Source organism: Myodes glareolus, chromosome 9, assembly GCF_982192425.1.
Source record: "Myodes glareolus chromosome 9, mMyoGla1.1, whole genome shotgun sequence".
NCBI classification, from domain to species: domain Eukaryota; kingdom Metazoa; phylum Chordata; class Mammalia; order Rodentia; family Cricetidae; genus Myodes; species Myodes glareolus.
The window spans coordinates 93,698,772-93,725,750 of record NC_142034.1 but is presented as its reverse complement, the minus strand read 5'-3'; the positions used below and the strand labels follow the sequence as shown (position 1 = coordinate 93,725,750).

At 44.7% G+C, this 26,979-nt stretch overlaps 1 protein-coding gene across 3 annotated transcripts in view; it reads right to left on the bottom strand.

The window, feature by feature from the left end:
• Positions 1-26,979, bottom strand: part of Rab40c (RAB40C, member RAS oncogene family) — a 38,893-nt gene that overhangs the window by 2,243 nt on the left and 9,671 nt on the right. For 2 of the 3 annotated variants that reach the window (XM_085694805.2, XM_085694806.2), the window contains exons 3-6: positions 9,946-10,006; positions 8,777-8,837; positions 860-937; positions 365-587 (exon numbers count right to left, since the gene is read on the bottom strand). In XM_085694805.2, the coding sequence (XP_085550931.1) occupies positions 365-587; positions 860-937; positions 8,777-8,837; positions 9,946-10,006 (423 nt within the window). Of the gene's footprint in view, positions 1-364; positions 588-859; positions 938-8,776; positions 8,838-9,945; positions 10,007-18,024; positions 18,132-26,979 lie in introns of all 3 variants that reach the window. The other variant, XM_048436099.2, reaches the window with a different exon arrangement.

Genomic DNA, 26,979 nt, shown 5'->3' with positions numbered 1-26,979 from the left:
GCTTCATATTAGGGTAACATTGTAACCATCTTTGTGCCTAGCAGTGAGCCCTACTGTAAAGTACCCTGTGAGTAAGGTCATTGTTAGGGCTTCTGGTCAAGTACATGGACAATGATAGATACTGCCGAGCTGCACACACTGCTTCTGTGACCATTAGCAGTGCAGGTGACTGTGCAGAGCTCTTCTCTCAAAGCATGGCAAAGGAAGAGATCACTTGCTCTAGGTCTGGGTGGACAGCCACATGACTGCAGCTCTTAAGAGACTACTTATACTCTAAATGTACTATCAATACCTGCAGCTCCACCATCAGCCCCCATGACTCCACACTAGCTAGCATTCTAGTTGAACTAAGCCTCAGTCCCACCTCGATTGGGCCTCCAGATCTTCTCCATGCCATGCCGCATAAGAACGATACGAGAGAGCTCAGTGAAGGACTCAATGACGTTGAAGTTGCACAGGGGGCTGACTTCAAAGAAGGTCATGCAGTTCTTCTCTGCGTAGGCTCGGGCCTGCTCCGTTGGGACTTGCCGCTTGAAGGCCAGATGCAGCCGGTTCCCAACCAGGATCCGGGGAACACCAGGTGCATGCTTAGGAGGGGTTCAGAACTCAGCAGAGGCACAGTCACAAGCCACCCCCACCCCTTGGCCATAGGCAGGGCTCCTAGTGTCTGCATTCTGCAATGAAGCAAGTCCAGAAAGGTCTGGGTGGAGCCAGGTAGACAGCAGAGTTCAGCTGTTCAATGCTGAACAACACTCCCAGGGTAGGGGAGGACTACATTGGGCAGCACTCCCATGAAGGCATACTCCAGTCACAACTTGGTCCTATAGTCTCTCCTGGAGAAGCATAAACCCACACCTACCTCATCGATCTCCTTGATCCACCGGTCAATGCCATCAAAGGACCAACGGTTGGTGATGTCATACACCAGGAGGATTCCCTGCAAGTTAGAAGAATGGCGATTATCTACAGGCATATTTGGGCCCATTCCCAGGAGAAACTTGCTGGATAGGAGTAGTCACAATTCCTAGGCAGGGCTAGGAATATGGCCCAGAAGACCACAGATAATTAGCATGGCCACAACCTACGGACCAGAAATGCATCTGTCACTCAACAGGAGAGCAGCAGGGAAGGGACCTTCTTTGAGTTAAATTGACCCAGCCCACACATGCCATCCTGTCCACCCCCTGAGAACACTGCTGGGGCAGAACTGACTTTTTAACAATTTTTTAAATCCAGGCCAGTCACAGGCATTACTCTGAAATTACTCTGAAATCATTCAAAAGCCACACAGGCTATAAGGCCCCCCCCCCCCAACAAAGGTCTAAGCTTTGGTTGGGGGAGGGGTGTGAAGAGCCACAGAATTCACTGAAAGACCAAGCATTCTGGAAGTCAGTCTATCAGCAAACTCTGCTCTAGGGGCACCTGGGGCTGAATGGAGGCAGCTCTGAGTTTTTCAGCTCCAAACTTGTACAGCAGAATGTCAGTCACTAGGAGCAGTAGTCAGTAAGGGCTGCCCCAGTCAGGCTAAGCAGGATTAGCTACAGGGCCTTTCCTGCCACATCCCTCAGAGACCAATTACTGGGAGCTCAGCTCTGGGCTGTCTTCATCTGCCTCAAATATTCCAGGGGGACCATCATCGTGGACTCTACAGCAGGGGTGGTACTGAGCACACTGTTCATCACAAAGGGTTAACACACTGCAAATCTGTGTCTCATCCTATGAGTTGACTTTGAGAGGTCAGCAATCAGAGTTCACCCACTGAATCCCTCACTCCTCTTCCCACAGGTTCTCATACATGGATGACAGAGAAGGGGGACAAAAAAGGGCAAAGATGGGAGTAGGAAGAGGGAAACAGAACAGCCATTTCTGAAAACTCACGCTAGTCCCAAGTCCTATTGAGATAAAGATACCCTTACCCAGAGGTAGGTAGCAGGCCTGGCTCAAGCAGGGCAGCAGCTGGGGAGGAACTTCTCTATCCTGGAGGGACCCCATACCTACCTTGAGGTCAGGTACCACTGAGAGGAGCCAAACTGAAACTGCCCAACCTCAAGGAGAGAGGTCAGTATGTGAAAAATATATTTATAATAACCAAATATGTCAGCGATGGAAGGTCACATTTATAATCCCATCACTCAGGAGACTGAGGCAGGGGGACGGGCTGCAAACTGGAGGCCACTCTGGTTACTAGTCTAGATAGCTAGGTCTAGGCCAGCCAGACTATATAGCAAGACCCTGACTCAAAAACTGATAGTTAAATAAAAATGGCCCCCATATGCTCATGTATTTGCATGCTTAGTCCCTAGTTGATGAACTAATTAGGAAGGATTAGGAGGTGTGTCTTTGTTGGAGGAGGTGAGTTGCTAGGGGTGGGTTTTAAGGTTTCAAAAGTTCACCTAGGCCCAGTGTTCTGTCTGTCTCTGCCTGTTTGCAAATCAGGATATAAAGCTTCCAGATACTTCTGTAGCATCATGCCTGCCTGCATAACACCATGCTTTTGACATAATGATAATAATAAACTAACCCTCTGAAACTGTACACATGCCTCCAATATGTGTGTTCTTTTAGCCAGGAGATGATGGCGCACACCTTTAATCCCAACACTCGGGAGGCAGAGGCAGGTGGATCTCTTCAAGGCCAGCCCGGTCTACAAAGCCAGTTCTAAGATAGCCAGGACAACACAGAGAGACCCTATTTTGAAAAATCAAACAAAAAAAAGTGTATCTATTTATTTATGTTCCGTTGTTGTTTTTTTCAGAAGTTGCATGGGGTGGTTCTCTGTGAGTTCGAGGCCAGCATGGTCTACAAGGGCTAGTTCCAGGACAGGCTTCAAAGTTACAGAGAAACCGTGTCTCAAAAAAATAAAAATAAAAATAAAAAAAAAATAAAAAGGAAATTGCCCTGGGGGGGAAAAAAGGAAGTTGCCTTGGTCACTGGTGTCTCTACAGTAACTACCTAAGACAAGACCAACAATTAGTAACAAAGTCTCTACTCTCTTCCCAAATCAACAAACAAGAACATATCTAAAATGTACCTGTTGCTTGAGCACAGGGAAGCAAGGGAGAGAGGCCAGACTCTGCAGGTGACAATGCCACCTACAGCAGCACGGCATGTAGCAATCTGGCTCCTGAGGATTATCAAAGGTGTGCCAAAGCCCACCCTCGGGAGACTCATTTCAGCAGGTTTTAACAATGAAGGCTTTCTTTTTGGGGGAGGGCGAGGAAGGGCAGCTAGAATGTAGCTCGGTGGCAGAGTCGTAGCTTAGAATACATGAGGCCCTGGATTCTAACCCTGGCACAAAAGAAGGAGGGAGGAAGGGAGAGAGAGAGAAAATGTCCAGTGGCTGGGAGTACGGCTAAGTGGCACAGCATACAATGTACAAAGCTCTGGATTCTATACAGAGCATAGCAAAAGCAACAAAAGCAAAAAGTTCTAAGTAAGTATAGTTGATAATCACAGTAAGCGTGCATAGTACACTGTGGAGTGGGAAACAGATTCCCATAGCTATGTATGCTGACACTTGAAAGAACGAAAGCACAAAGGGCACCGTGTATAAGAAGTTGACACAAACACCCATCAGGTGGTATGAGGCTGGACGGCTTTTCATTTCCTGTTTATGTAGACCCTTACTTTTTGCCATAACAAGAATCTGTGTTATATTTAAAACAAGTGAGCAGAAGGCCCACCTCCTGGAAGACAAGCCCTTGACCTGGCTGCCCCTCACCCCAGCTACCCCTCCTAGCAAAAGCATTCCCAGCTTTACTGTCAGGTCTTACTGGGAGAACATTCTATGAGTGAGGGTTGGAGTAGAGAAACCAAAGTCATGGATTTCCTAGAGAAAACCATCTGTGATGAACTGCGGACAAGACAGGTGAGAACCGAAATAAGTTCTTTCTTACTAGAACCAGCCCCCAAACCACCAACTGTGTCTCAAAGAGAAAGTACAAAAGACAAAAAGACTCTCCTGCACATTCGGTCTTCTTCCTCCTCTGCCTTTCTTTTTTTCTGAGACAGAGTTTCTCTATAACAATTCTGACTGTCCTGGAACTCAGAACTTTGTAGACCAGGCTGACCTTTAACTCAGAGACCCACCTGTGCCCCACTCCCCATCCCAGTGCTGGGACTAAAGGCATGTGCCACCAGCCTTTGTGTTCTTTTTCTTTTAAAAAAATATTTATTTATTTTATGTGTATATGTGTGTGCCCAAGTGTATGTACATATGTGGAGGCACCCACAGAAGTCAGAAGCGGTATTGGATCCTCTGGAACTGGAGTTACAAGTGGTTGTAAGCTGGGAACTGAACTCAGGTCATGAGTAGTCAATTTGTGCTCCTAAAATCTCTGAGCCATCTTTCTAGATCATTCTGTCTTCTTGATGCTATTCAGATAATACTGATTTTTAAATCATTCATAACTCAAAATATAGACACAGGCTCCCCTTTCCAGTGGCCTGCTCCATTCACAAATGACTCTGGAAAATGCCCTTCAAAGGTACTTTCCACCCACCCCAACATTTAAGTGCTCAGCCCTTTCTGAAGAGCAAGTAGCACACTACACCAGGCCTATTAACTAGTTTTCGGCTACCTTATTTTTTTTTTAAAAAAGATTTACTTACTAATTATGTATACAGTGTTCTACCTGCATGCACACCTGCACACCAGAAGAGAATACCATTATAGATGGCTCGTTACTCTCGTTACTGCTGCTGCTGTTGTTTTGTTTGTTTCTTGAGACAAAGCTTCTCTGTGGAATAGTCCAGGCTGTTCTGGAACTCTCTTTGTAGACCACGCTGGCCTAGAACTTAGAGAGATCCACCTGCTTCTGTCTCCTGAGTGCTGGGATTGAAGGTGTGCAACACCACCGCCTGGCCATATACACTGTTTTAGTTCAGTTTAAAACATAAGATACATTTTGAGAAGTGGAACTAAGCCTAAGAGTAGGTTCCTTACTGTCACAACTATGATTGTTGTTGTTTTTCAATACTATGCAGCCCTGGCTGTCCTGGAACTCACTATGGAGACTAGGTTAGCCTCAAACTCAGAGATCCCGTCTATGCCCCCCTATTGCTGGGATTATAAGTGTTTGCTGCAGTGTCCATCTTTGTACATAGGTACTAGAAACTGAATTCAGGTCTTATGCCTGTATGGCAAGCACTACTTACTGAGCCATCTCACTACACTTTAATTTATATACCAGAAAACACGTAAGTTGAGACAAGAACACTGATAAGTTTTTGACAAAGAAATATACCCATGTAATCATCATGCCAAGATGTAGAGGCCCTATGGGGGCAGGTGGATGGGACAGAGCTGATGTCAGATGTTGTCTTCAATCACTTTCCACCATTTGTGTGTGTGTGTGTGTGTGTGTGTGTGTGTGTGAGACAGAGAGAGAGAGAGAGAGAAAGGGAGAGAGAGTGTGTGTGAGTGTGACAAGAGTGTGACAAGGTCTCTTACTGAATCTGGAGCTTGTCAATTTGGCCAGACTGGCTGACCATTAAATTTCAGGGCTCTTGCTGTCTCTGCCTCCCCAGTATTTGGATTACAGGTACATGCTAATTTACTTGGCTTTTAATATGGGTGCTAGGGATCCAAACTTGGGTCTTCATGCTTGTATGGTAACACTTCACTGATTGAACCATCATTGTAGCCCTCTAAAGTACCTTTTAAAAATAAAAATTGAGGGGAGCTGGAGAGATGGCTCAGAGGTTAAGAGCACTGGCTGATCTTCCAAAACACCAGTGCAAATAAACTAAGAATAAATAATTAAAAAAATTAAAAATTGAACATTTACTCTCAGCACTCAGGAGGTAGAGGCAGGCAGATATCTGTGAGTTTGAGGCTAGCCCCACCTATCAAGCTGCAGGCCAACCAGGGCTACATAGTAAGCCTTTGACTTATTCTGTCTCAAAATAACAAACAAATGAAAACCAAACCCTACAAATTAAGCTGGGTCTGGTGGTATGTGCTTCTAAATGCAGTACTTGGGAGGCTGGGGTAGGAGAACTGCTGTGGGATCAAGGCCAGCTGATATATAGTAAGACCCTGAGGGGGGGGGGAGAAAGAGCTGTCATGATTCTACATACCTATTACCCTATCACCTAGAAGGTAGAGGCAGGAAGACCAGCTCAGGACTAGCCTCAGAGATGGCTCTGCTGTTAAGCCTGACAACCTGAGCTTGATCTCAGCAATCCACATTGAGGAAGAAGAGGACTAACTCCCAAAACTTGCCCTCTCACCTCCACTTATGCACACTCCCCTCAAATAAATAATACATGTAAATAGGTAGGCACTTAGTAACATAATATATCTGTGTGGTTCAAACTCCCAAAGGACAAAGAGCCAGAGTGAAATCCTGTCATCCCACCTCACACACCCTGGTTGTGCTAAAACATTTTCTCCTACACACATGCACATGTTCGCATGCGCACAGACACAGACACACACGCACGAGCAACTGCCAGGTGCCAAGAGGCATGCGGATATCCTCCTCAGCAATGACCTACTAGTGTATCCTCTACCACTTCTCATAGAAACCCTTCCATGTACACAAATCCACTCTGCCCTTAAAGGACAACACACTCCTGTACTAATGGAAGTAGCTGCAAGCACAGCTGGACAGCACCTCCTGCTGGTACTGGTGTGGCCCCACAGTGAGGAGGTATTGTCAAGCCTGTCTTAGGACCTCCAAACGCCAGGGGCACCCTCTCTCTCCCAGGAGGCAGCACAGGACTATAGGAATTAAGAGGACGCTTCAGGACTCAACCATAAAAACAAGCTTGGAAACTGGTGAGGATGAAAGGGATTCAGCAGCAGCCACGAAACAGTGGTACATGTGACAAGTGACAAAAGCAAAGGAGAAGCCAGTAGCCTTTGCTTGTGCTATGTGCAATACTCAGACCTTGAGGGACCCAGAAGGAGACAAAGGGTTGACAAAGGATAGGAGAGCAGTAAAACATGTCCTATTAAAATGCCTTGCCAGAGCTGGATGGTGGTGGCGCATGCCTTTAATCCTAGCACTCAGGAGGCAGAGGCAGGCTACACAGAGAAACCCTGTCTTGAAAAACCAAACCAGACAGTGATGGTGCATGCCTTTAATCCCAGCACTCTCTGGTCTGCAGAGTGAGTTCCAGGACAGCCTGGTGCTTGTGTTTGTGTGTGTTCTTTTCCTCTCAAAACAAAAACAACAACAGCAACAAAAAACTCAAAAACTTTTAAATGTAAGATATATTCATCTTTCTCTTTTAAAAGAATAATAGGAGGAGGGGAGGAGGTGGAAATTTTTAATAAATAAATACATTAAGATAAAAAAGAAGAGGGTAAAGAGTAAAAGGGTAAGAAAATAAATACAAATCAGTGACACCATGGCAATAATAGCTTTGTTTGTTTTACTTAAAAAAAAAAAGAATAATGGGGCAGAGAGTGATGGCTCATATATTTAATTCTAGCAGTTGAAAGGCTAGAGAAGGAGGCTCCCTGCAGAGTTTGAGGTCTACTTGGACTATGAAGTATGAGATCCTATCTCAAAAGTCAGGGAGAGTCGTGGAGATGGTTCAGTGCCTAAAAGTACTGTCTGCTCTTACAAAGGACCCAGATTTGAGTCCTAGAACCCACATAGCAGCTCAGAACCATTTGTAACTCCAGTCCCAGGGGATCTGAGACCCTCTTCTAACCTCCATTGCTACCAGGCATACATGTGATGCACAATCATACATGCAGGCAAAACACCCATATACATAAAACACATTTAAAAAAAATAAAGTGAAGAGGGTCCTGTAGAATTTATCCTTAGACTAATGTTCCTCACTCCTTCCTTATTCTCTGAAAGTATCTGGACTTCAAACTATGCTTCTTCTCTCCGGCTCTGCCCCTTTGTTTCCAAGGTTGTTCCTGGTTGTCTAGAGGTAGGGTCTGGGTCTGGGGGTTCTCCGGCTCTTCCAGAAGTTTGAGGTGCACCAAACAGAACTGAACTTCCATTCACATCCCTCATGCAAAGCAGCACAGGGTCTAAAGCAGTTCTATTTACACATGTCTCAACTACTTCCCCTCTAGTTTCAGAATGATGAAAAAAAAATCTGAAAGCTTTAGGGGACTCCAGAGAACAGAGAATAGCTAGTCATACCATGCCATGGTGCCCTCCTACAGCCAAGACAAGATCCCCATAGCCTATTTCCTGCCCAGAGAATCGGCTGCAGCCCATCTTTAACATTTCCAATCCGCAGAATTCTAGCTTTGACACAGCCCAAATCACCTCCATATTCAGTCACACCCTTAGGAGATACACAATTCTGTGTGTGAGGGAAGTATGGGGGAACACCTTTGGCTTCTGTGAAACAAATGGATAAGATGCACCTCAACAGCTTGGAGAGGCCACTGCAGTAGCTGTGCTAAGTTCAGAGCACATCTTGAAGCACCATAAAAACAGCAAGGGTTCATACAGGGATACTAGAGGCAGGTACAATAGAGACTCAGTTGCCTCCCACATAGGCAGCCTCGAAATGAGGCTACAAGGCTAAGAATCCTTCCTACACAGATGGGCTTTTGGAGACTTGGTGTCTGGAGGTCAAAATCCTTGGGAAAAAAAGGGCTGAGGATGCAGCTCAGTAGTGAAACCCCACCTAACATGTACAATAAAGGCCCAGAGCTCAATCCTCAGTGCTGGAAGAAAACACTTGATCAAAAGGAGTAATGTTCTTAGGGAACTGGCAGGATAGTAGTGATACAGGTTCAGAAAGAATCAGGAGAGGTACCTACCAGACAACATAATGGTGCTGGTCTTACCTGTGCGCCCCTCGAGTAGGACCTGAAGATGGTGCAGAACCTGCCCTGGCCTGACGTGTCCCTGAAACACACAGGAGGGTCAACAGTATGCACAAGTATTCCCAGTATGAGAGTCCTGTCTTTTTTTCTTCTCCTTTTTTTTTTTTTTAAGACGGAGTCTCACTGTGTAATTTTGACTAGAATCGGCTACATAGAATAGACTAGCCTCGAATTCACAAAAGTCTCTGCCTGCCTCTGCCTCCTGAGTACTGACTGGGATTAAAGGCAAGTGTACACACAGCTCCTTCTTAATTTGTGTTTGTTTTGGTTTTTTGAGACAGGTTCTCTGTGTAACAGCACTAGCTGTCCCAGAACTCACATTTTAGATCAAGCTGGCCTTGAACTCACAGAGATCTGCCCGCCTCTGCCTCCCTGAGTGTTGGGATTACAGGCATGTGCCACCATGCCCAGTCTTAATTTTTAATTTTATGTGTATTAACAACACATGCATGCCTGATGCCCACGAGAGGCCTGAAGTTGGTGTTAGATCCACTGGAAATGAAGTTAAAGACTGCTGTGAGCTATCGCATGGGTCCTCTCAAAGAGCAGCAGTCCTTTTCTTAACCTCTGAGCATCTCTCCAGCCCCAGGGAAAACAGTTTTTATGGATAAAATTGGAGGAGGTGCCAGGCAGTGGTGGTGCACGCCTTTAATCCCAGCACTTGGGAGGCAGAAGAGGATCTCTGTGAGTTCAAGGCTAGCCTGATCTACAGAGTGAGTTCCAGAACAGCAAAGACTGTATCACAGAGAAACTGTCTCAAAAACAAAAACAAACAAACAAAATTGGAGGAGGCTTTAAAATAAAACATCCTGGGTTGTTTTGCTCATCATGGAGAAAAATCCAGTTTGAACAGAGTATATTTAAAAGGTTACTGCAAATAATACGTTTCCTCATGGGGCTGGAGAGATGGCTCAACAGTTAAGAGCATTGGCTATTCTCCCAGAGTCAATCTGGGTCCAATTCCCAGCCCAACATGGCAGCTCACAACTGTCTATAACTCCAAGATCTGACACTCTCACATAGATATACATGCAGGTAAAATATCAATGCATATAAAAGTAAATAAAATATTTTTTAAAAAAGATGCTTCCTCACTTGGCTTCCATGTCCTTATCAGATTACCAACTCACCAGAGTTCCAGCTTGACACGCCGTCCGTCCAGTAGGATGGTGGTAGTCTTATAGTCAATTCCTGTGAGGAAGCAGAGGGTGAGAGTGTCCATCAGTAATGGGCTTCCCTGTGAGGTCCCTCCTGCCCAAGTTTGTGTTTTAAACAGAAAAATATACTTCCTCAAATCCCACAATGACCCCCAGGAAAGCAGGAGGAGGGTGCTCATTGCCCTCGGCTATGGCTTTCTCAGGGCACCTGACTAGCTCACATTGTACGGCAACCATGGGCAAGGTAGAAGCCCAGATCAGAATGGGACATTAGATACACTCAGGCCACACCAGTCTCTCTAACAGCTCTGGACCCAGAATGCCTGGAGGGAAATGGTTCACTCCCACTGTGACATGTCCTTCCTATAGATTCTACAATTGAATGCTCAAAAAACAAAGTACTTCCTAATTCTTGGATTTATCACAGTTCTTAGATACTGATGCATCACCAAGACGAGGGTATTTACTTACTTACTTAGGTTTTGTTTGTTTTTTGAGACAGGGTAGCCCTGGCCATACTGAACTTACTCTATAGACCAGGCTGGCCTCGAAATCAGAGATTCACCTACTTCTACCTTTTGAGTAGGTGTGTGCCACCACTGCCTGGCTACTTACTTAGTTTTTAGAAACAGGGTCTTCAGATGTAGCCCAGGCTGGCCTTAAGCTCATGCAGTCTCCTGTCTGAGCACCCGAGGATTACAGATGAGACCACCACACAGGACCAAAGTAATCTGTTAAAAATGCTGCTCCCCACAGAGCTCTTCAAAGAGCTTTATGCTTACTCTACCTTGAGGGTTTGCTTTATGTTTTCATGTTTTTATGAAGAAAACAAACAAACAAACAGCAGACGTTGGTGGAAGCAGGCCTCACTGAATACTTAATTTATATAAAACACTGGAGTCTTTTTTAAAAAATATTTATTTATTTATTTATTATGTATACAATATTCTGTCTGTGTGTATGTCTGCAGGTCAGAAGAGGGCACCAGACCTCACTACAGATGGTTGTGAGCCACCACATGGTTGCCGGGAATTGAACTCAGGACCTTTGGAAGAGCAGGCAATGCTCTTAACCACTGAGCCATCTCTCTGGCCCAAAACACTCGACTCTTATCAGATCCACCAGTGGTGCCCAAGTTTGTTTTTTAAATGGGGGAAGGGGGGAGACACCAACAATGATGAACAACGATGATACAATGGGGCTTACTATGCAGCAAAGGTTCCTGAACAATAACTCCCTCTCTCATCTCCAGTTTAAACCTTAAAGACATCAGTTTCTTATTTTTCACATAATACTTGCAAGCTAGGTGTAGTGATACACAACTATAATTCTACCACTTGGGAGGTAGATGCAGATCTAGAACTCAAGGTCACTTTTCTCTGCACTGTAGTAAGTTCAAGGCTGTCTGATCTACAGAAAACCTAACAAGTTAACTGTGTTCCAAGAGGACTTGGAGATGGACATTTAAAATGCACAGGTACCACTTTCACAGAATGTGGTGTACATTGTTGTCTGTGCACCCATGTCCCTGTGTATCTCTATGTCTACCTTACAGTACAACATCCTCTACAGGCATCAGCAGCTTCTTCTGAGCCATCTTCTGCCTGGTCAACTAGTAACTGCATCCAAACTTGGTTCTCATGCATTAAAGGACACTATAACAGAGTGAAAAATTGCAACATACAGAAGAAAATATTTGCAAATTGTAAATCTTATTAAGACCAAGAGTTAGCCGGGCAGTGGTGGCACACACCTTTAATCCCAGCACTTGGGAGGCAGAGGCAGGTGGATCTTTTTTAGTTCGAGGCCAGCTTGGTCTACAAGAGCTAGTTCTATGGTTCCAAGACAGACTCCAAAGCTACAGAGAAACCCTGTTTCGAATAAAACAAACAAACAAACAAAAAGACCGAGAGTTCTATAAAGAACTCCTTCAACTCAACAATAAAACAACTCAATTTAAAAATGGACAAAGACATATCCCTACAAAAGACATAACAAGCACAAAAAAATTTTGTAGCATTATTGACAGACATCAGAAAATGCAATCAGAACCCTATGCTAACCACTGCATACTGGATTACATGGCTAGACACAAAACAGATAGTGAGCTATAGAGAAACAGGTGGGAATGCTAATACAATAATGATTATACAAATGTCCAAATAAGTGGTGCTCCTGAGCTGTATATTTGATAAGTGTGGTTAAGACATGAATTTTTGAGACAGGGTTCTCTGTGTAGTCTACCTGGCCTGGAACTTGTTATACAGCTGGCTTGAATTTGCAGCAATTCTCCTGCCTCTGACTCCTCTACTTCCATGATATAAGGTAGGGGCATTGCATACATACTGGCAGGATTGACTGCTGGACCAGGTCACGGTGCTCCTGTACCCTTTCCCTACTTTCCCCTCAGTTTCTCTGGTAGAAGTTCAATGCTGGCAACTGCAGCTTCCAAGAGAAGCTTGTGGGGACCCTATTGTGGTGATTTTTTTTCTCCCCCCCCCCCCCCCCCGCCAAGACAGGGTTTTCCTGTGTAGTCCTGGCTGTCCTGGAACTCACTTTGTAGATCAGGCTGGCCTTGAACTTAAAGAGATTCGCCTGCCTCTGCCAAGGCAAGTGCCACTACTGCCTGGTGTGTTTTTATTTATTTGTTTGTTTGTTTTGGGGCAGAGCTACTTCTGTAGCTCTGGCTGTCCTCAAACTCACTACATAGACTGGGCTGTCCTTGAACTCAAGAGATCTTTCATAGAGATCTGTCTGCCTCTGTTTCCTGAGTACTGGGATTAAAGGCATGCACCACCACACTTTGTACTGATTTTTGTCTGTCCTCTTTGAGAGCTATCAGCAAGAGCTACAGCATACATAGCCTTGACTGTGAGCTGGACTCTCCAATCCTATCCCCGAGGAAAACAATGCCTGACTACTAAACTACCCCTAGATGGTGCTGTGGCCCTAGGCCTGCCAAGAGTGCAGCAGCTACAACACAACAGTGGATACCTAGGAAGAGCCTACAAAGAGACCATGAGGTCACCAACAAACAGATCTGTCAGCCACATAAAGAGCTATGCTAATGGGCCTGTCACTGTCCTCAGCTGGCTCTGAGGTGGTCCCTGCTGACTGTGACACTGAAAGGCTCCCCCAGCCAGCACACCTGCCTTTCAGAATCAAACATTCTAGCAGTTCCAGCACCAGGAGGGCCTGGAACACTTCAACATGGAGATAGTTTGCAACTCTGGGAACCAGGTCAAGCATCTCAAGAGAGGAGCTTACCTGGTGGGGAGTGGGGGGAGGACCAAGGGCCTGTTCTCTAGCCACTGGCTCCATACACACCTAGGTATTCTGTGCTCAGAGGACACATGGGACACAGTCATCCGCTAGCCAGTGAACCAGCCTCTCCCACAAAAGGGTTTAAACATTCAGCAGATTTTTAAACGATGGAGCATGGAGTAGAGCACAACAGTAAAACATGTGATTTGCTACATACACAAGGTCCTGGGTTCAACTGCCAGCACCCAAAATAAAAGGGTGGGAATTTTAGACAAAGTAAATCATTCAATGTGCCAGGCATGCTGGCACAGAGCTTTAATCCCAGTACTTTGGAGGCAGAAGCAGGCAGATCTCTTGAATACATGCCAGTCTGGTCTATATAGTTCCAGAACATCCAGAACTACACAGACAGACCCTGCCTCCAAAAACAAAATAAAAATAAATAAACAGCCAGGCAGCAGTGGCGCACATGCATGCCTTTAATACCAGCACTTGGAAGGCAGAGGCAGGCAGATCTCTGAGTTTAAGGCCAGCCTGGTCTACAGAACGAGTTCGAGGCCAGCCAAGGCTACACAAAGAAATTCTGCCTTAAAAATAAAAAAAAGAAGAAGAAGAAAGAAAGAAAAAGGAAAGGAGCAGGAGCAGTCTAGCTATATGGTACTGCATAAGTACCAGTGAATGCTCACCACACGCACCTACTGAGCTAGACTTTTCAGCTTTCCTGCCAGGAAGTGCAGGTGTTGCCTGGTAGACCTGTGGCTTAAGGAGGTCACAGGGTCGGTGACAGGTGGCTTTGCATCAGTACCCTCTAGCAATTCTTTTCTTTCTTTCTTTCTTTCTTTCTTTCTTTCTTTCTTTCTTTCTTTCTTTCTTCCTTTGTTTCTTTGTTTCTTTTCTTTGTTTCTTTTTTTTTTTTTTTGACAGTCAGGAAAATGAAAACTGCTGTCCTCACCTGGAAAGCATCTTCCCTGACTTCTGGTCTTCTAGCCTGGCTGAGCTACAGCCCAAGGCTAGTCAGCATCCCCCGAGACTCCTCCAGATTCTGGGCCATTCTCCCCAGCAGAGTTGGGTGATTTTTAATCTCTTGGTTCCCAGTTCAGTGAGCAGGACCTCACTACTCCCACTGCTCATTATACAGCTCTGAAGGGGCTCTACACTAAGCAACCAAAGAGAGCATAGTTCAGTAGAAGAGGATGCTTGGGGGTCTAATGACAGTTCACATTAAAGTGTTATGCCAAGATTACCAGGGAAGGAGCCCTTGGCTTGGAAGGGTTCTAAAAGGAGCAATTATCCAAGGCTTGAGGGTAAGTAGGCCCTGAGAAGGAGGGGGCACAGAGGTGGAGTGTGGTGGAAGACACAGAGCAGTGACCTGGAACAGGGCCTGAGCCAGGCACAAGACAGACAGCACGCATGCAAGGCGAAGGCTGGCAGAGCCACAGGCAAGCTCAAGTCTGAACATGGCTGTAAGGGGATTGGTGGGTGTCAGTAGGGGCCCGTCTACGTGAACACTCTGTCAGCACTACTCACTTTCCCCTTCTGTTTAGAAGTATTCTTCTTTTTCATCAGCCAAGACAACACAGCTTAATTCAAGATGCACAAGCCCCCAGAGGACCACCTGCCCCTCAGGCCCAAGAGTGCTAAGGCTTCTCTAAGCAAAAGGGCCACTGACCCAGCCACTACACTGGATCTGAAAGCCTCACCTAACAGTTTGGATCTGTCCTTGTAGCCTTCTCGGTCATTTAAACCCATCAAAATGCTGTCCCTTGGCAGACTTGAACACATTGTTTTTTAAATATGCATTGCTGTTTTGCCTGCATGTATATTTATATAAGGGTGTCAAAGCCCCTAGAACTGGAATTACAGACAGTTGAGAGCTGCCATGTGGAGGCTGAGAATTGAACTCAGAACCTCTGGAAGAGCAGCCAGTGTTCTTAAACCCTGAGCCATCTTTCCAACCCCCTGAAAACAATTTTTAATCTTATGAGATGCATATCAAACAAAGAAACCGAGGCAAGGAGGTTATAATACTTGCTCCACTTATGAGAATAAAATGACTAGCCAGGGTTCTGGCTCTGTCTACCATATATTCAAGGCCTTTTGTTTAAGTTTATATGAAACCAAATCTCACAAAGCTACCCTTGAACTGTGCCCAGTGCCCTGCAACTCCCAACCTTTTCCTCTAACCTCTATCAGAATGTCTTCTCTGCTTGGGGATCAGTGCGGCCTCCATCCTTGGTGCTGGATGCTGCCTTTCCCTCTGTTTGCCTTCCTCCACATGTTCAGATCATGTCCTTCCTGACCCATGCTGGAGTTCTGGCCCAGTCACAGAAGAAGCAAGATGTGACTGCCTCACTGAATAAGGTACCGAGCCACATGGCTAGCATACACAAGAATAATGGGCTAATATAAGTTATAAGAAGAAGCCTGAGCTAATGGGCCAATCAGTTTATAACTAATGTAGACCTCTGTGTGATTTCTTTGGGACTTAACAATTGCAGGAACAGGGCAGGACAGAAAACTCAGTCAACAAATGGCGCCCATGTGGACAACTGCATCCACATAAAGCGTGAAAGAGCTTGAGAAGTAATTATAGAAAGAAAAGAATAGAGTAAAGCATGGTTTATTGATAGTAGCATTTTCTCAGGTGGGCTCTGTTTGCTAGAGGCAAATGCGTCTCATTTAAGAGAGGCTTCCTGATTCAGCTTTAGCTGCAAAACCTTGCAACTCTTTTAAGAGGTCCTGCTACGAAACACTTAAATGGTGTTGATGAAAAGCTGACTGCATGCTTTTTGGTTTTCAGCTGTAGTAGGAAAAAAGTTGCACCGTTTTAAAATGCTGGCTTTCTGGACCGTCCTGCTAATGCAAACTCTGACTCTTTCAGGCAGGAGGTCCACATTTGAGTGTGGTTTGTGAGCAGACTGCTGCAGCTTGCTTGCTGGCAGGGACCTTGAAACACCATAGAGTTGTAGCAATAAACATGGCTAGAGCCAATACCTGACCCATGCTGGCCAGAGTGACTGTTAAAATAATTGTCCAGGTTTCTCATCTTCCCCTTGTCTTGCCTTTATATTCTATTTACTGGGAGATTATCTTAATTTAATTTCCAGTCTTTTTACAATATCCACTGACCTGTTATTTCTAGCTCTTTGGGGTCTAGATAACCCAACAGGGCAGGAACCTGGTTTTTGTTCTCAGAGGTGTGATGAGATGTCTGGAGCTCTCTGGTGCTCCCAGGGTCCTTTACTATATGTGCTGACAAACTTGTTTGTCCCTTTGCTCCCTACAAAAGCACCTGAAAAGCTGCAGAAGTTGCAGAAGGCTCTGTGGTTCTGGCTTGAGAACCAGTGTTTGTGGAGCTGCTGCTGGTCTGTGGGTGTCTCTTGAACTGACAATTGTGCAGTGAAGACCAGACACTTGATTTGGGACCCTGCCGGCCAGTGCTGGAGCCAAGGGGTGCCAAGTTCCCCTATTTAGAATGAAATTGGCCTAAGAAGACTCTGTTATTAGCTTCTTGCTTCTCTCCACCCTCATGCACCCGGTGGTGTCTGGTGTCCATGGCTCTATTCTCTAAGAGAATAAGCCTCCTGTGTCTCCTGGTAGAGTGGGACTTTGACATGCCAGCCACTTGGCACCTGCTCTGAGTTCAGCAGAATTCTTGTGACCACCCCCCTCACTCAGCTATGGCTGCATATCCTGCCTGCTAAACCAACAGCCTTGTATCTTACAAATTTATGTTTAAATTTTTTCATTTATTAATTTTGTGTATATGGTGGTGAGAACATGAGCATACCACAGCACACATATGGAGGTCAGAGGACAACTAGGGGAGTCAGTTCTCTCCTTCTACCACTTAGGTTCTTTTTTGTTTTGTTATTTGTTTGTTTGTTTGTTTGTTTGTTTGTTTTTCAAGATGGGCTCTCTGTACAGCCCTGGCTGTCCTGGGATTCGATCTATAAACCAGGCTGGCCTCAGACTTACAGAGATCCATCTGTCTCTGCCTCCCGAGTGATGGGATTAAAGGCGTTCACCACCATTGCCCAGTTTGGCACATAGGTTCTAAAGATCAAGTTCAGGCTGTCAGGCTTTGTGGTACCCTCAGTAGCTGAGCCATCTGGCTGGTCCCAGATTTGTGCATTTTTCAAGACACTTTATTATTACTCAGTGAGCAACTCTCAAGGAAGTGGCAGTTCACTTAACTGCAGAGTTCTATACATTCCTACCCCACTCCAGGCATTGTTTTTAGGTGCCACAGAGGCTTAAGTCATCACCCAACTGCTGTCAGGTTCATGTACTCAAGTGGGTTCAGTGGGTGACAGTCTGAGTTAGAGACCCAGAACCTTTTAAAAGGTGGAAGGGGAGGACCGGCTCCACGAAGCTGACCTCTGACCTCCACAAATGTGCCATGGTATGTGTACCTATACCCACAAAATAACATTTGTTTTTAAATTAAATGCACCTTTAACCCCAGCACTTACAGGCAGAGGCTGGCGGATCTCTCTGAGTTCCAGGCCAGTCAAAGCTACTTAACAGAGACCCTGTCTCAAAGAAAACAAATACAATGGTAGGAGAATGAATGAGTAAATTAATGTGGAGAGCAAACCAGAATTCACACATACACACATATTACTAACACAAACGCACAAACTACCCTCATAGATTCTAAACATTCCCTTGAGAGATGTGGTCCAGCAATTTGACTAGGTTAGCCAGCCAAGAAGCTTCAGGAACCTATCTTTGCCACCCTACCCCACACCGCAATTCTGGAATTACAGGCATATGCTGCCATACCTGGCTTTTTATATGAGTTCTCAGGATCCAAATTCAGGTCCTCATGCCTGTGTAGCTGGCACTTTACCGACAGAGCCATCTCTTCATCCCTGGGGGACATTTTGTCACTGGGGCAAAGACACCACAACTATAATCAGGACCACTCTGAAGCTTAAGGAATATGCTGATGTCCACAATCAGTCAAATGCCTGGCCAGGCTGCCTACCTCATCTCCACACAGGGTCTTACTATGTAGCCCAGGCTAGCCTTGAACGCTCCCTTCTCCTACCTCAGTGACAGGCACAAGCCCTACTCTAGCCAACATGACCACCTGTGCACTACAATCTGATAACTGATTTCATCACCAATCACCCTTTTTTCTTTGTGAACTGTTTTCTTTTGTTTGCTTTGGTTTTTGAGACAGGGTTTCTCTGTGTAGCCCTGGCTGTCCTGAAACACACTCTGTAGACCAGGCTAGTCTAGAATTTAGTGATCCTCCTTCCTCTGCCTCCCAAGTGCTGGGATTAAAAGTGTGTTCCATCACACCTGGTTCTTTAGGAACTGCTTTGCAGATATGTATCTAGGCACATTTAAAGTCAGTGCACAATGTATCACTTGCATTTTGTTTCTTTTCAAAACAATAAATGAGTTTCTACAAAGCACTGTCTGAGAGCAGCTCTGGGCCTGGTGGAACTGAGGGCCATGTCTGTAGGTCTTAGCCTGAAGCTGAGGTCCTGAGACTCCCAAATCCCATCCTTCCACTGCTGGTCTATGTCTAGCCTTTCAGGATGACTGAGGATAAATGGAAGCAGGGAGGGGCAAGCACATGTTAGCTCAAGGCTTGGAGATATGAAAGCGGTTTCAGGAGGTCAGCCAAATAGAACGTCAAAATTACCTGGTTGCTTACTCAGTGGTTCCTCAAAGGGTTACTTCATACATGAACTTGGGCAAGGGCAGTAGAGAGGAAGTGATGAGAAAAAAACAAGTCACTAGTTGGGCATAGTGATGTAGCCTGTAATCCCAGCACTCAGGAGGCAGAGACAGGATCTTAGTGAGTTCAAGACCAGCCTGGTTCACAAAGCAAGTTCCAGGACAGCCAGGGCTGTTACAAAGAGAAACTGTCTAAAAAAGAGAGAAAGAGGGAGAGAGAGGGAGAGAGGGAGAGAGGGAGAGGGAGAGAGAGAGAGACTGGGTAGTAGGGGGTGCATGCCTTTAATCCCAGCTCTTGGGAGGCAGAGGCTGGTATCTGTGAGTTTGATACCAGCCAGGTCTATTAAAGCGACTTCCACAACAGTCATGGCATTTACAGAGAAACCCTGTCTTAAAAAATAAAAACAAACAAATAAAACAAAATTTTAAAAAAAGGAAGGAAGGAAGGAAGGAAGAAAGAAAAGACTACTTAGAAGCTTTTTCCAGCAGAGTTAGAAGAGTAACGATCCAAACCTGAGCAGGACCCTCTATAAATTGCTGGCACCCTCTATAAATTGGTTTGCAAATCAGGAAAAAAAAACCCAGAAACTTTAGTCCCACAACCATAAAGAACCCAATTCTGCTAATAACCCAGTGAGCAAGGAAATGAAACCTTTTCCAGAGCTTACCCAACAATGCTAGCTGCCAACACCCTGTTTTTTGGTTTGTTGGTTAGTTTTGGTTTTTGCTTTTTCAAGACAGGGTTTCTCTGTGTAGTCCTGGCTCTCCTGGAACTTGCTCTGTAGAACAGACTGGCCTCCGACTCAGAGGTCTGCCTGCCTCTGCCTCCCAAGTGCTGGGGTTAAAGTGTGCACCACCACCTGTTTGCTGTGTTTTGTTTTCTGTTTGATTTTTTTTTTTTTTAGTAATGCTAGGGATTAAACCCTGGGTCTCCCACATGTTCAATAAATATTTTCTCGGGGAGCTGGAGATATGGCTCAGTGGTTAAGAGCACTGACTGTTCTTCCAGAGGACCCGGGTTCAATTCCCAGCACCCACATGGTAGCTCACAACTGTCTGAAGATCCAGTTGTAGGGGATCTGACACATTCACACCAATGCACATAAAATAAAGTTAAATAAACCATAAAAATATTTAAATAAATAAATAGATATTTTCTCACCAAGGCACACTCAGTTCCACACACTGACATCAGCTTAGGGAAGAGCCCCAGTATGACCTCCAGCTCTGTAAGACAGCGCTACAGCAGCGAAAGAGCTAGGGCTGCATAAAAGTTACGGATGGGTATCCACCTCGGTATTGTGCTTTATACTCAAACTGGATACAAACTAAAACTTACAGGCTCAGAGAATGGCTAAATAACATAACCTGTCTCCATAAGATAGAAACTGTTCTCTGGCTGTTGCACAGAAACAGACACCCACCCATGAGCAAGGCTGAAATGAAAGCAGGATGCAGAGGCATTATCCCCCAGGCAGGACAGGTACATAGGAAACTGTTTAGTAGTCTCTTGGGCTGATAAACACAGGAATGACCTGTAACCCTGCACTTCTCTGACAGAAACCCACACACATGTTCACCAAGCCCATATATGAATTATACTTTTACTGTTTAAGATTGCTTGTATGTGATAATGTGCACACAAGTGTTAGTGCACTCAGCAGCCAGAGGCATTGGCTCCCCTGGACCTGGAGTTATAGGAGGTTGTGAGTTACTTAGGGTCCTCTGGAAGAGCGGTACACACCCCTAACAGGTGAACTATCTCTCCAGTCCACTTATAAAAAATTGTAAAGGAGCACTCCTTAGAAGAATTCAAATATGGGAACTATCCAAACCCTCACTGTCTACAGAAGAGACAGGCTTGCTCCAGTATTCACACAGAATGCCACGCAGTAGAAGAAAGGATACCACATACAACACATGGGAGAATCCTAATGAGATGGAAAAGGGCCAGACACAAAGAATATACAAAGTGACTCCATTTATATATTTCTGTTTAAATCTAGAAAACAAAAACTAGTCTACAGTAAGGTCAAGACTGACCAGCAGTTGCTGGGGTTAGAGGCAAGGGGTGGTCAGCATGCGGCTGCACACGGTTCTGGTCTGTCAACATTCAATGAAATCCCAGTTTTTATGTATGTAAATTTATCTCAATGAGGCTGAGTAGGAGATAAAGAGGCTGACAGTGTCAGATGCTGGAGCAGGGCTTACACGCACCACTATTGAGAACATCATGTGCCAGACTGCAAAGAGTCACTGGTGTCTTTAAAATGGCCCACCTGCAACCCCAAACAATGCACACTGTAGGTATTTGCCCGAGAGAACCAAACAGACCCACAAAAGGGCTTGTGTATTGTGGTTGTGTTTAATACCTCTTAATTTAGAACAAAAAATAACCCAGACATCTAGAGCAGAAAAACAGATAAACGAGTCGGTTCTCTCACATAACACTACTACTAGGGGCAGGACCTCCTGTGCTGTGTCACGATGGGATCAGAGAGTAAATGATCAAACACTGGGGAGTCTAAGGCAGGAGGGCTGGAAGTGGGGTCAGCCTACCTACATAATAAAATCCTGATATTTTCCTTCTTTATTGGGGGAGGGGATGTTAATGGACATAGAAACACATTCCAGGGCTGGAGAGATGGCTCAGTGGTTAGGAGCGTTGCCTGCTCTTCCAACAGAAGCTCTTCCATTGCTTATTCCAATAAATAAATTTATTTATTTATTATGTATACATAATAAATAAATAAATAAATAAATGAAACACATTCCATTTGTGGCATTCTGGAGTAGGAAAAAGAACCTGTAGTGACTAGTAGACTGGAGCAGTAACTAACCTCACATGGGCGGCAGAGAACTTTCTGGGGTATGAACACTGTATCTTGATAAGGGGAATGGCTACCTAGATATCTACATCTGTCATAGCTTTCTCAGAAGTGGTTCTCAACCTTCCTACTGTGCACACCTTTAATACAATTCCTCATGTTCTCGTGACCCCCAACCACAAAATTTTTGTTGCTACTTCATAACTAATTTTGCTACTGTTATGAATCATAATGTAAATATTTTGAGACAGATTTGTTAGAGGTCACAACCCACAGGTTGTCCTAGAGCCAGACTCCCAAGATGAGTACATTTTATTATATATAAATTAACTATATCAATAAAATCAAATTAAGAACTGTGCCTGGTGCGCATGCCTTTAATCTCAGCACTCAGAAACAGAGGTTAATGGAACTCTTGAGTTTGAAGCTACCTAGTGAGTTCCTGGCCAGCCAGGGCTACACAACTCTATCTCAAACAAAAAGAAAAAAAGAAAAAAGAGGCCAGGTGGTAGTGACGCATGCACGCCTTTAATCCCAGCACTTGGGAGGCAGAGGCAGGCGGATTTTTGTGAGTTCTAGGCCAGCCTGGTCTACAGAGCCAGTTCCAGGATGGGCTCCAAAAGCTACACAGAGAAACCCTGTCTTGAAAACTCAAAAACAAAAAAAGAGAGAAGGGGTTGGGGGAAGGAAAAGAGGGAAACAGGGAGGAGAAAGAAAAACCAAATTCCAAATTTTTTTGGTTTTGTTTTTGGTTTTTTGGTTTTTTTTAAAATATTTATTTATTTATTTTGTATATAATATTCTGTCTGTGTGTATGTCTGCAGGCCAGAAGAGGGCACCAGACCCCATTACAGATGGTTGTGAGCCACCATGTGGTTGCTGGGAATTGAACTCAGGACCTTTTGGAGAGCAGGCAGTGCTCCTAACCTCTGAGCCATCTCTCCAGCCCCTTGTTTTTGGTTTTTTGAGACAGGGTTTCTCTGTAACTCTGGAGTCTATCCTGGCACTGGCTCTGAAGACCAGATTGGCCTCAAACTCAGAAATGCACCTGCCTCTGCCTCCCGAGTGCTGGGATTAAAGGCATGCGCCACCACTGCCCGGCCATATCAAAAAATTTTAAAACCATAGCCAGATGTGGAGTTGGATGCCTTTAATCCAGACTTAAGAGGCACAGGCAGGAAGATCTCTGAGTTCAAAATCAGCCTGGTTTGCAAAGCAGGTTACAGGACAGCCAGGGCTGTCACAGAGAAAAACCTTGTCTCAAAAAACCAAAATAATAATAATGATGATGATGATACTGATAATAATAAAATAAACCCATGCAAGATATTGATCTGCCTTTAGATTAGTAATCTCCTTTCAAATGAGAAGACTAAACTGCCTACAAGATGGGCCAGAATGCAGAGCGGAAACAGAGGGAGAGCTTGGGATCTGATCTACTGGCAAACAAAGTTTAGCTATCGACAAAGGAACCTGCCATACTGTGGAAATGTGCCACCCTGCTCATGATGCACCTAACAGATGTCCCTCAGAAACAGGGACATACGCATCTGCTGTCATGGGAAACCAATGCTTGCAGAAGTACAGGGCATGAGGAAGATGTTAATAGGCACAGTAGTGTCTTCTATACTGATATGCCAATGCCAAACAGAGGAAGGAATGCCAGGGGAGTTGTACACAAGGATCCTGCAGTGTACAAGTGTTTACTTACTGTTCCAGAACCCACATCAAACCAAATCTCTTCTGTCTACTAAAAGCAAGCACACTCAGCATGGAAATCTCAGTAAAATACAGAACAGTTAAAAACCATGACCACTTTAGCACCAAAACCAGGAGTCAGGCTGGAGAGATGGCTTAGGGGTTGAGAGTACAGGCTGCTCTTCCAGAGATCCTGAGTTCAATTCCCAGCAACCACATGGTGATTCACAACCATTTGTAATGAGATTGGTGCCTTCTTTTGGCCTGCAGGTATACATGCTGACAAAACACTATACACATAATAAAAAAAAATCTTTCAAAAATTAAAAAAAAAACGGAGTTCATCATTAACTTTTCATGTGTTTCATTACACTTCATCTGATATCTATAAAGTGTAAGTCACAATCAGCCCACTATATCTATGAGTTCCACATCCACGGCTTTAACAACTGCAAAACAAAGTCTTAAAATTCACAGGGAAGTAGTGGTGGCTCAGCACTCAGGAGGCAGAGGCAGGCAAATCTCTGACTTCAAGGCCAGCCTGGTCTACTGAGTGAGTTCCAGGATAGCCAGGGTTACACAGAGAAACCCTGTCTCAAAAAAGAAAGAAAGAAAGAAAGAGAGAGAGAGAGAGAGAGAGAGAGAGAGAGAGAGAGAGAAAGAAAGAAAGAAGAAAAAAAGAAAAGGAAATGTATTTTACCCAACACATGAAGATTTTTTTTTTTTTGAAAAGCTGGGTTTTTTTGTTTGTTTTTTAAAGATCTCACTGTATAGTTCTGGCTGGCCTGGTCTTGATATGGAGACCAGTCTGGTCTCAAACTCAGAGAGATTCACCTGCCTCTCCTGAGTGTTGGGATTAAAGGTGTGTGCTACCATAGCTGGCTCAACTCTCTAAGTGTTTTGCATGCAGGTATGTCTCTGTACTAGGTTTGTGCAGTGTCTGTGGAGGTCAGAAGAGTGTTGGGTTTTCTGAAGCTATAGTTATAGATAGTTGTGAGTCACCATGTGGACCCATGTATGTGTATGTCTACGTGGGGCGGGGGAGAGGGAGGCAAGCAGGCCACAACACGTTTCTGGAGGTCAGAGAATAGCTCTGTGGAATAGTCAGTTATCTCTTTCACTTTCACAAGGGTTCCAGGATTGAACTCAGTCCATAAGACTTGCACAACAAGCACCATTACCTGCCGAGTCCTCTTGCCAGTCTGTGACATTTTTAATATCATTATTTCTCCAACAATATAGATCATTTACTTTGTCTTCGGTATGTAAGTCCTCCACAACTCATTTAAAGCAGACAGGAGGGTGTGCAGTGTTAAACGCAAGTGCTGTACCTTTTTACTTTCTAGTTTTCTGTTTTGTATTTTGAGGCAGGGTTTCTCTATGTAGCCCTAACTTTCCTGGAACTCGTTTTGTAGACTAAGCTGGCCTTGAACTCTGAGATCTGCCTGCCTCTGCCTCCCAAGTGCTGGTGTGTGCCACTATGCCTGGCTTCTTTTTTGTTTTTGAGACAAAGTTTCTCTTATGTAGCCCTGGCTATCCTGGAACTTTCTATATAAAATCTGGCCTAAAACTCTGAGCTCCACCTGCTTCTGCCTCCTGAGAGCTGGGATTTAAGGGCATGGGCCAGTACTCCTGGCTGGGTACCAGTATCATAAAGGACTTGGGCATCTATGTATCTGGACATCCAAGAGATCTAAGGACACCCACAGATGATTACATTTTTCCCCACTTAACAAGATATTGGGGATATCCCTCTTTCTTTCTTTCTTTCTTTCTTTCTTTCTTTCTTTCTTTCTTTCTTTCTTCTTTTTTTGTTTTTGTTTTTCGAGACAGGGTTTCTCTGTAGCTTTGGAGCCTGTCCTGGAACTAGCTCTTGTAGACTAGGCTGACCTCGAACTCACAGAGATCTGCCTGCCTCTGCCTCCCGAGTGCTGGGATTAAAGGCGTGTGTCATCACCGCCCGGCTAATATCCCTGTTTCAATAAAATTCATTAAATGTTCCTTTAAATAAGTACATTTGCTAGGTGGTGGCAGCGCACACCTACAATCCCAGCACAGGGGAGGCAAAAACAGGTGGATTTCTGTGAGTTCGAGGCCAGCCTGGTCTACAAAGAGAGTTCTAGGATGTTACACAGAGAAACTGTCTCAAAAACAAACAAAGAACATTCAAAGGCTGTATAGTTCACCCAATGAACACAAGCACATCATGTTTCCATTGAGACATTCAGGCAATTTGTCTTTCACTTTTTATAAACAGTCTTGGTTCCCTCTATTCTAACTAGCATTTTCGTAGAACAGAGTCCTAATTACTTGGCCAAAGAGAAGAATTTCTGGGATGCTGCTGACACACTCCTTTAGAAGGAGTACACCCACACACCTCGAGCTCTGTGAGTCACCAGCTGCAGTCTCTGGAGAGCTTTATGGGTAAGCACACCCTTCTGCTGAGTTCAGGGCTCAACCTCTGTCTACCCTTTTCCATTAGCGTCTCCTCTCTGTACACTGTACATGTGGTCCTGGACAGCTGCCCTGGATCTACAAGGACCAGACTGCCCTAGCAGAGGAAGCTGCTATGGGGGCCAGCACAGGTCTGAGACATACCTGAGAGTACATGAACTCTGATATGGGCTCCTAAGAATTCCAGGACCTTTTCACTGTGTGGGGGAGCCTGTATAAGAAAGCTGGGAATTTACTGTGAACTACAGATGGGGCAGAATGCAAAATGCTCTTTCTACAAGATGGACTTCCAGAAAGCATTGCATAAACTATGGTAAGGGAATGCCCTGGCATGCCCACATTATCTTTGTGGGAAACACAAAGGCCTGGGAGGACTATCCTTGGCTCTTTTCACATGACCAAAGAAGACAGGACATAACACAGGTACACTCCTCACTGTACTTGTCTTTGCTTAAGTTAACTGTACATGTCACCTCATGTTTTGTTTGTTTTGATAATAAAAATGAAAAATGCTTTGTCTGCACTACTCTTAAAAGTCTAGAGTTCCCTGGTTCACATGCAGGTCTTCAGAATATATCTTTTTTTTTAAAAAAAATATTTATTTATTTATTATGTATATAACATTCTTTCTGTGTGTATGTCTGCAGGCCAGAAGAGGGCACCAGGCCTCGTTACAGATGGTTGTGAGCCACCATGTGGTTGCCGGGAATTGAACTCAGAACCTTTGGAAGAGCAGGCAATGCTCTTAACCACTGAGCCATCTCTCTAGCCCCAGAATATATCTTTTGATTCTTGAGATTTAGCCTCACTGGCTACAAGGGGGTTCTACAACCGAGTTTAAAACACTTTAGCTACTGAGCAGACTTACTTTTCCCTATTGCAGCTAATTTGATGACTTTAATAAGAAGCCTAACACAATTTTTTCATGTTAAATCATAAAAGATAACTTTCAAAGTGGGCTGTTTTCTAGCACAGCTTTCTTTTCTCTTTTCTTTCTTTCTTTCTTTCTTTTTTTTTTTGAGACAAGGTCTCATTTTGTGACCTTGGCTAGCCCAATACTCACTAT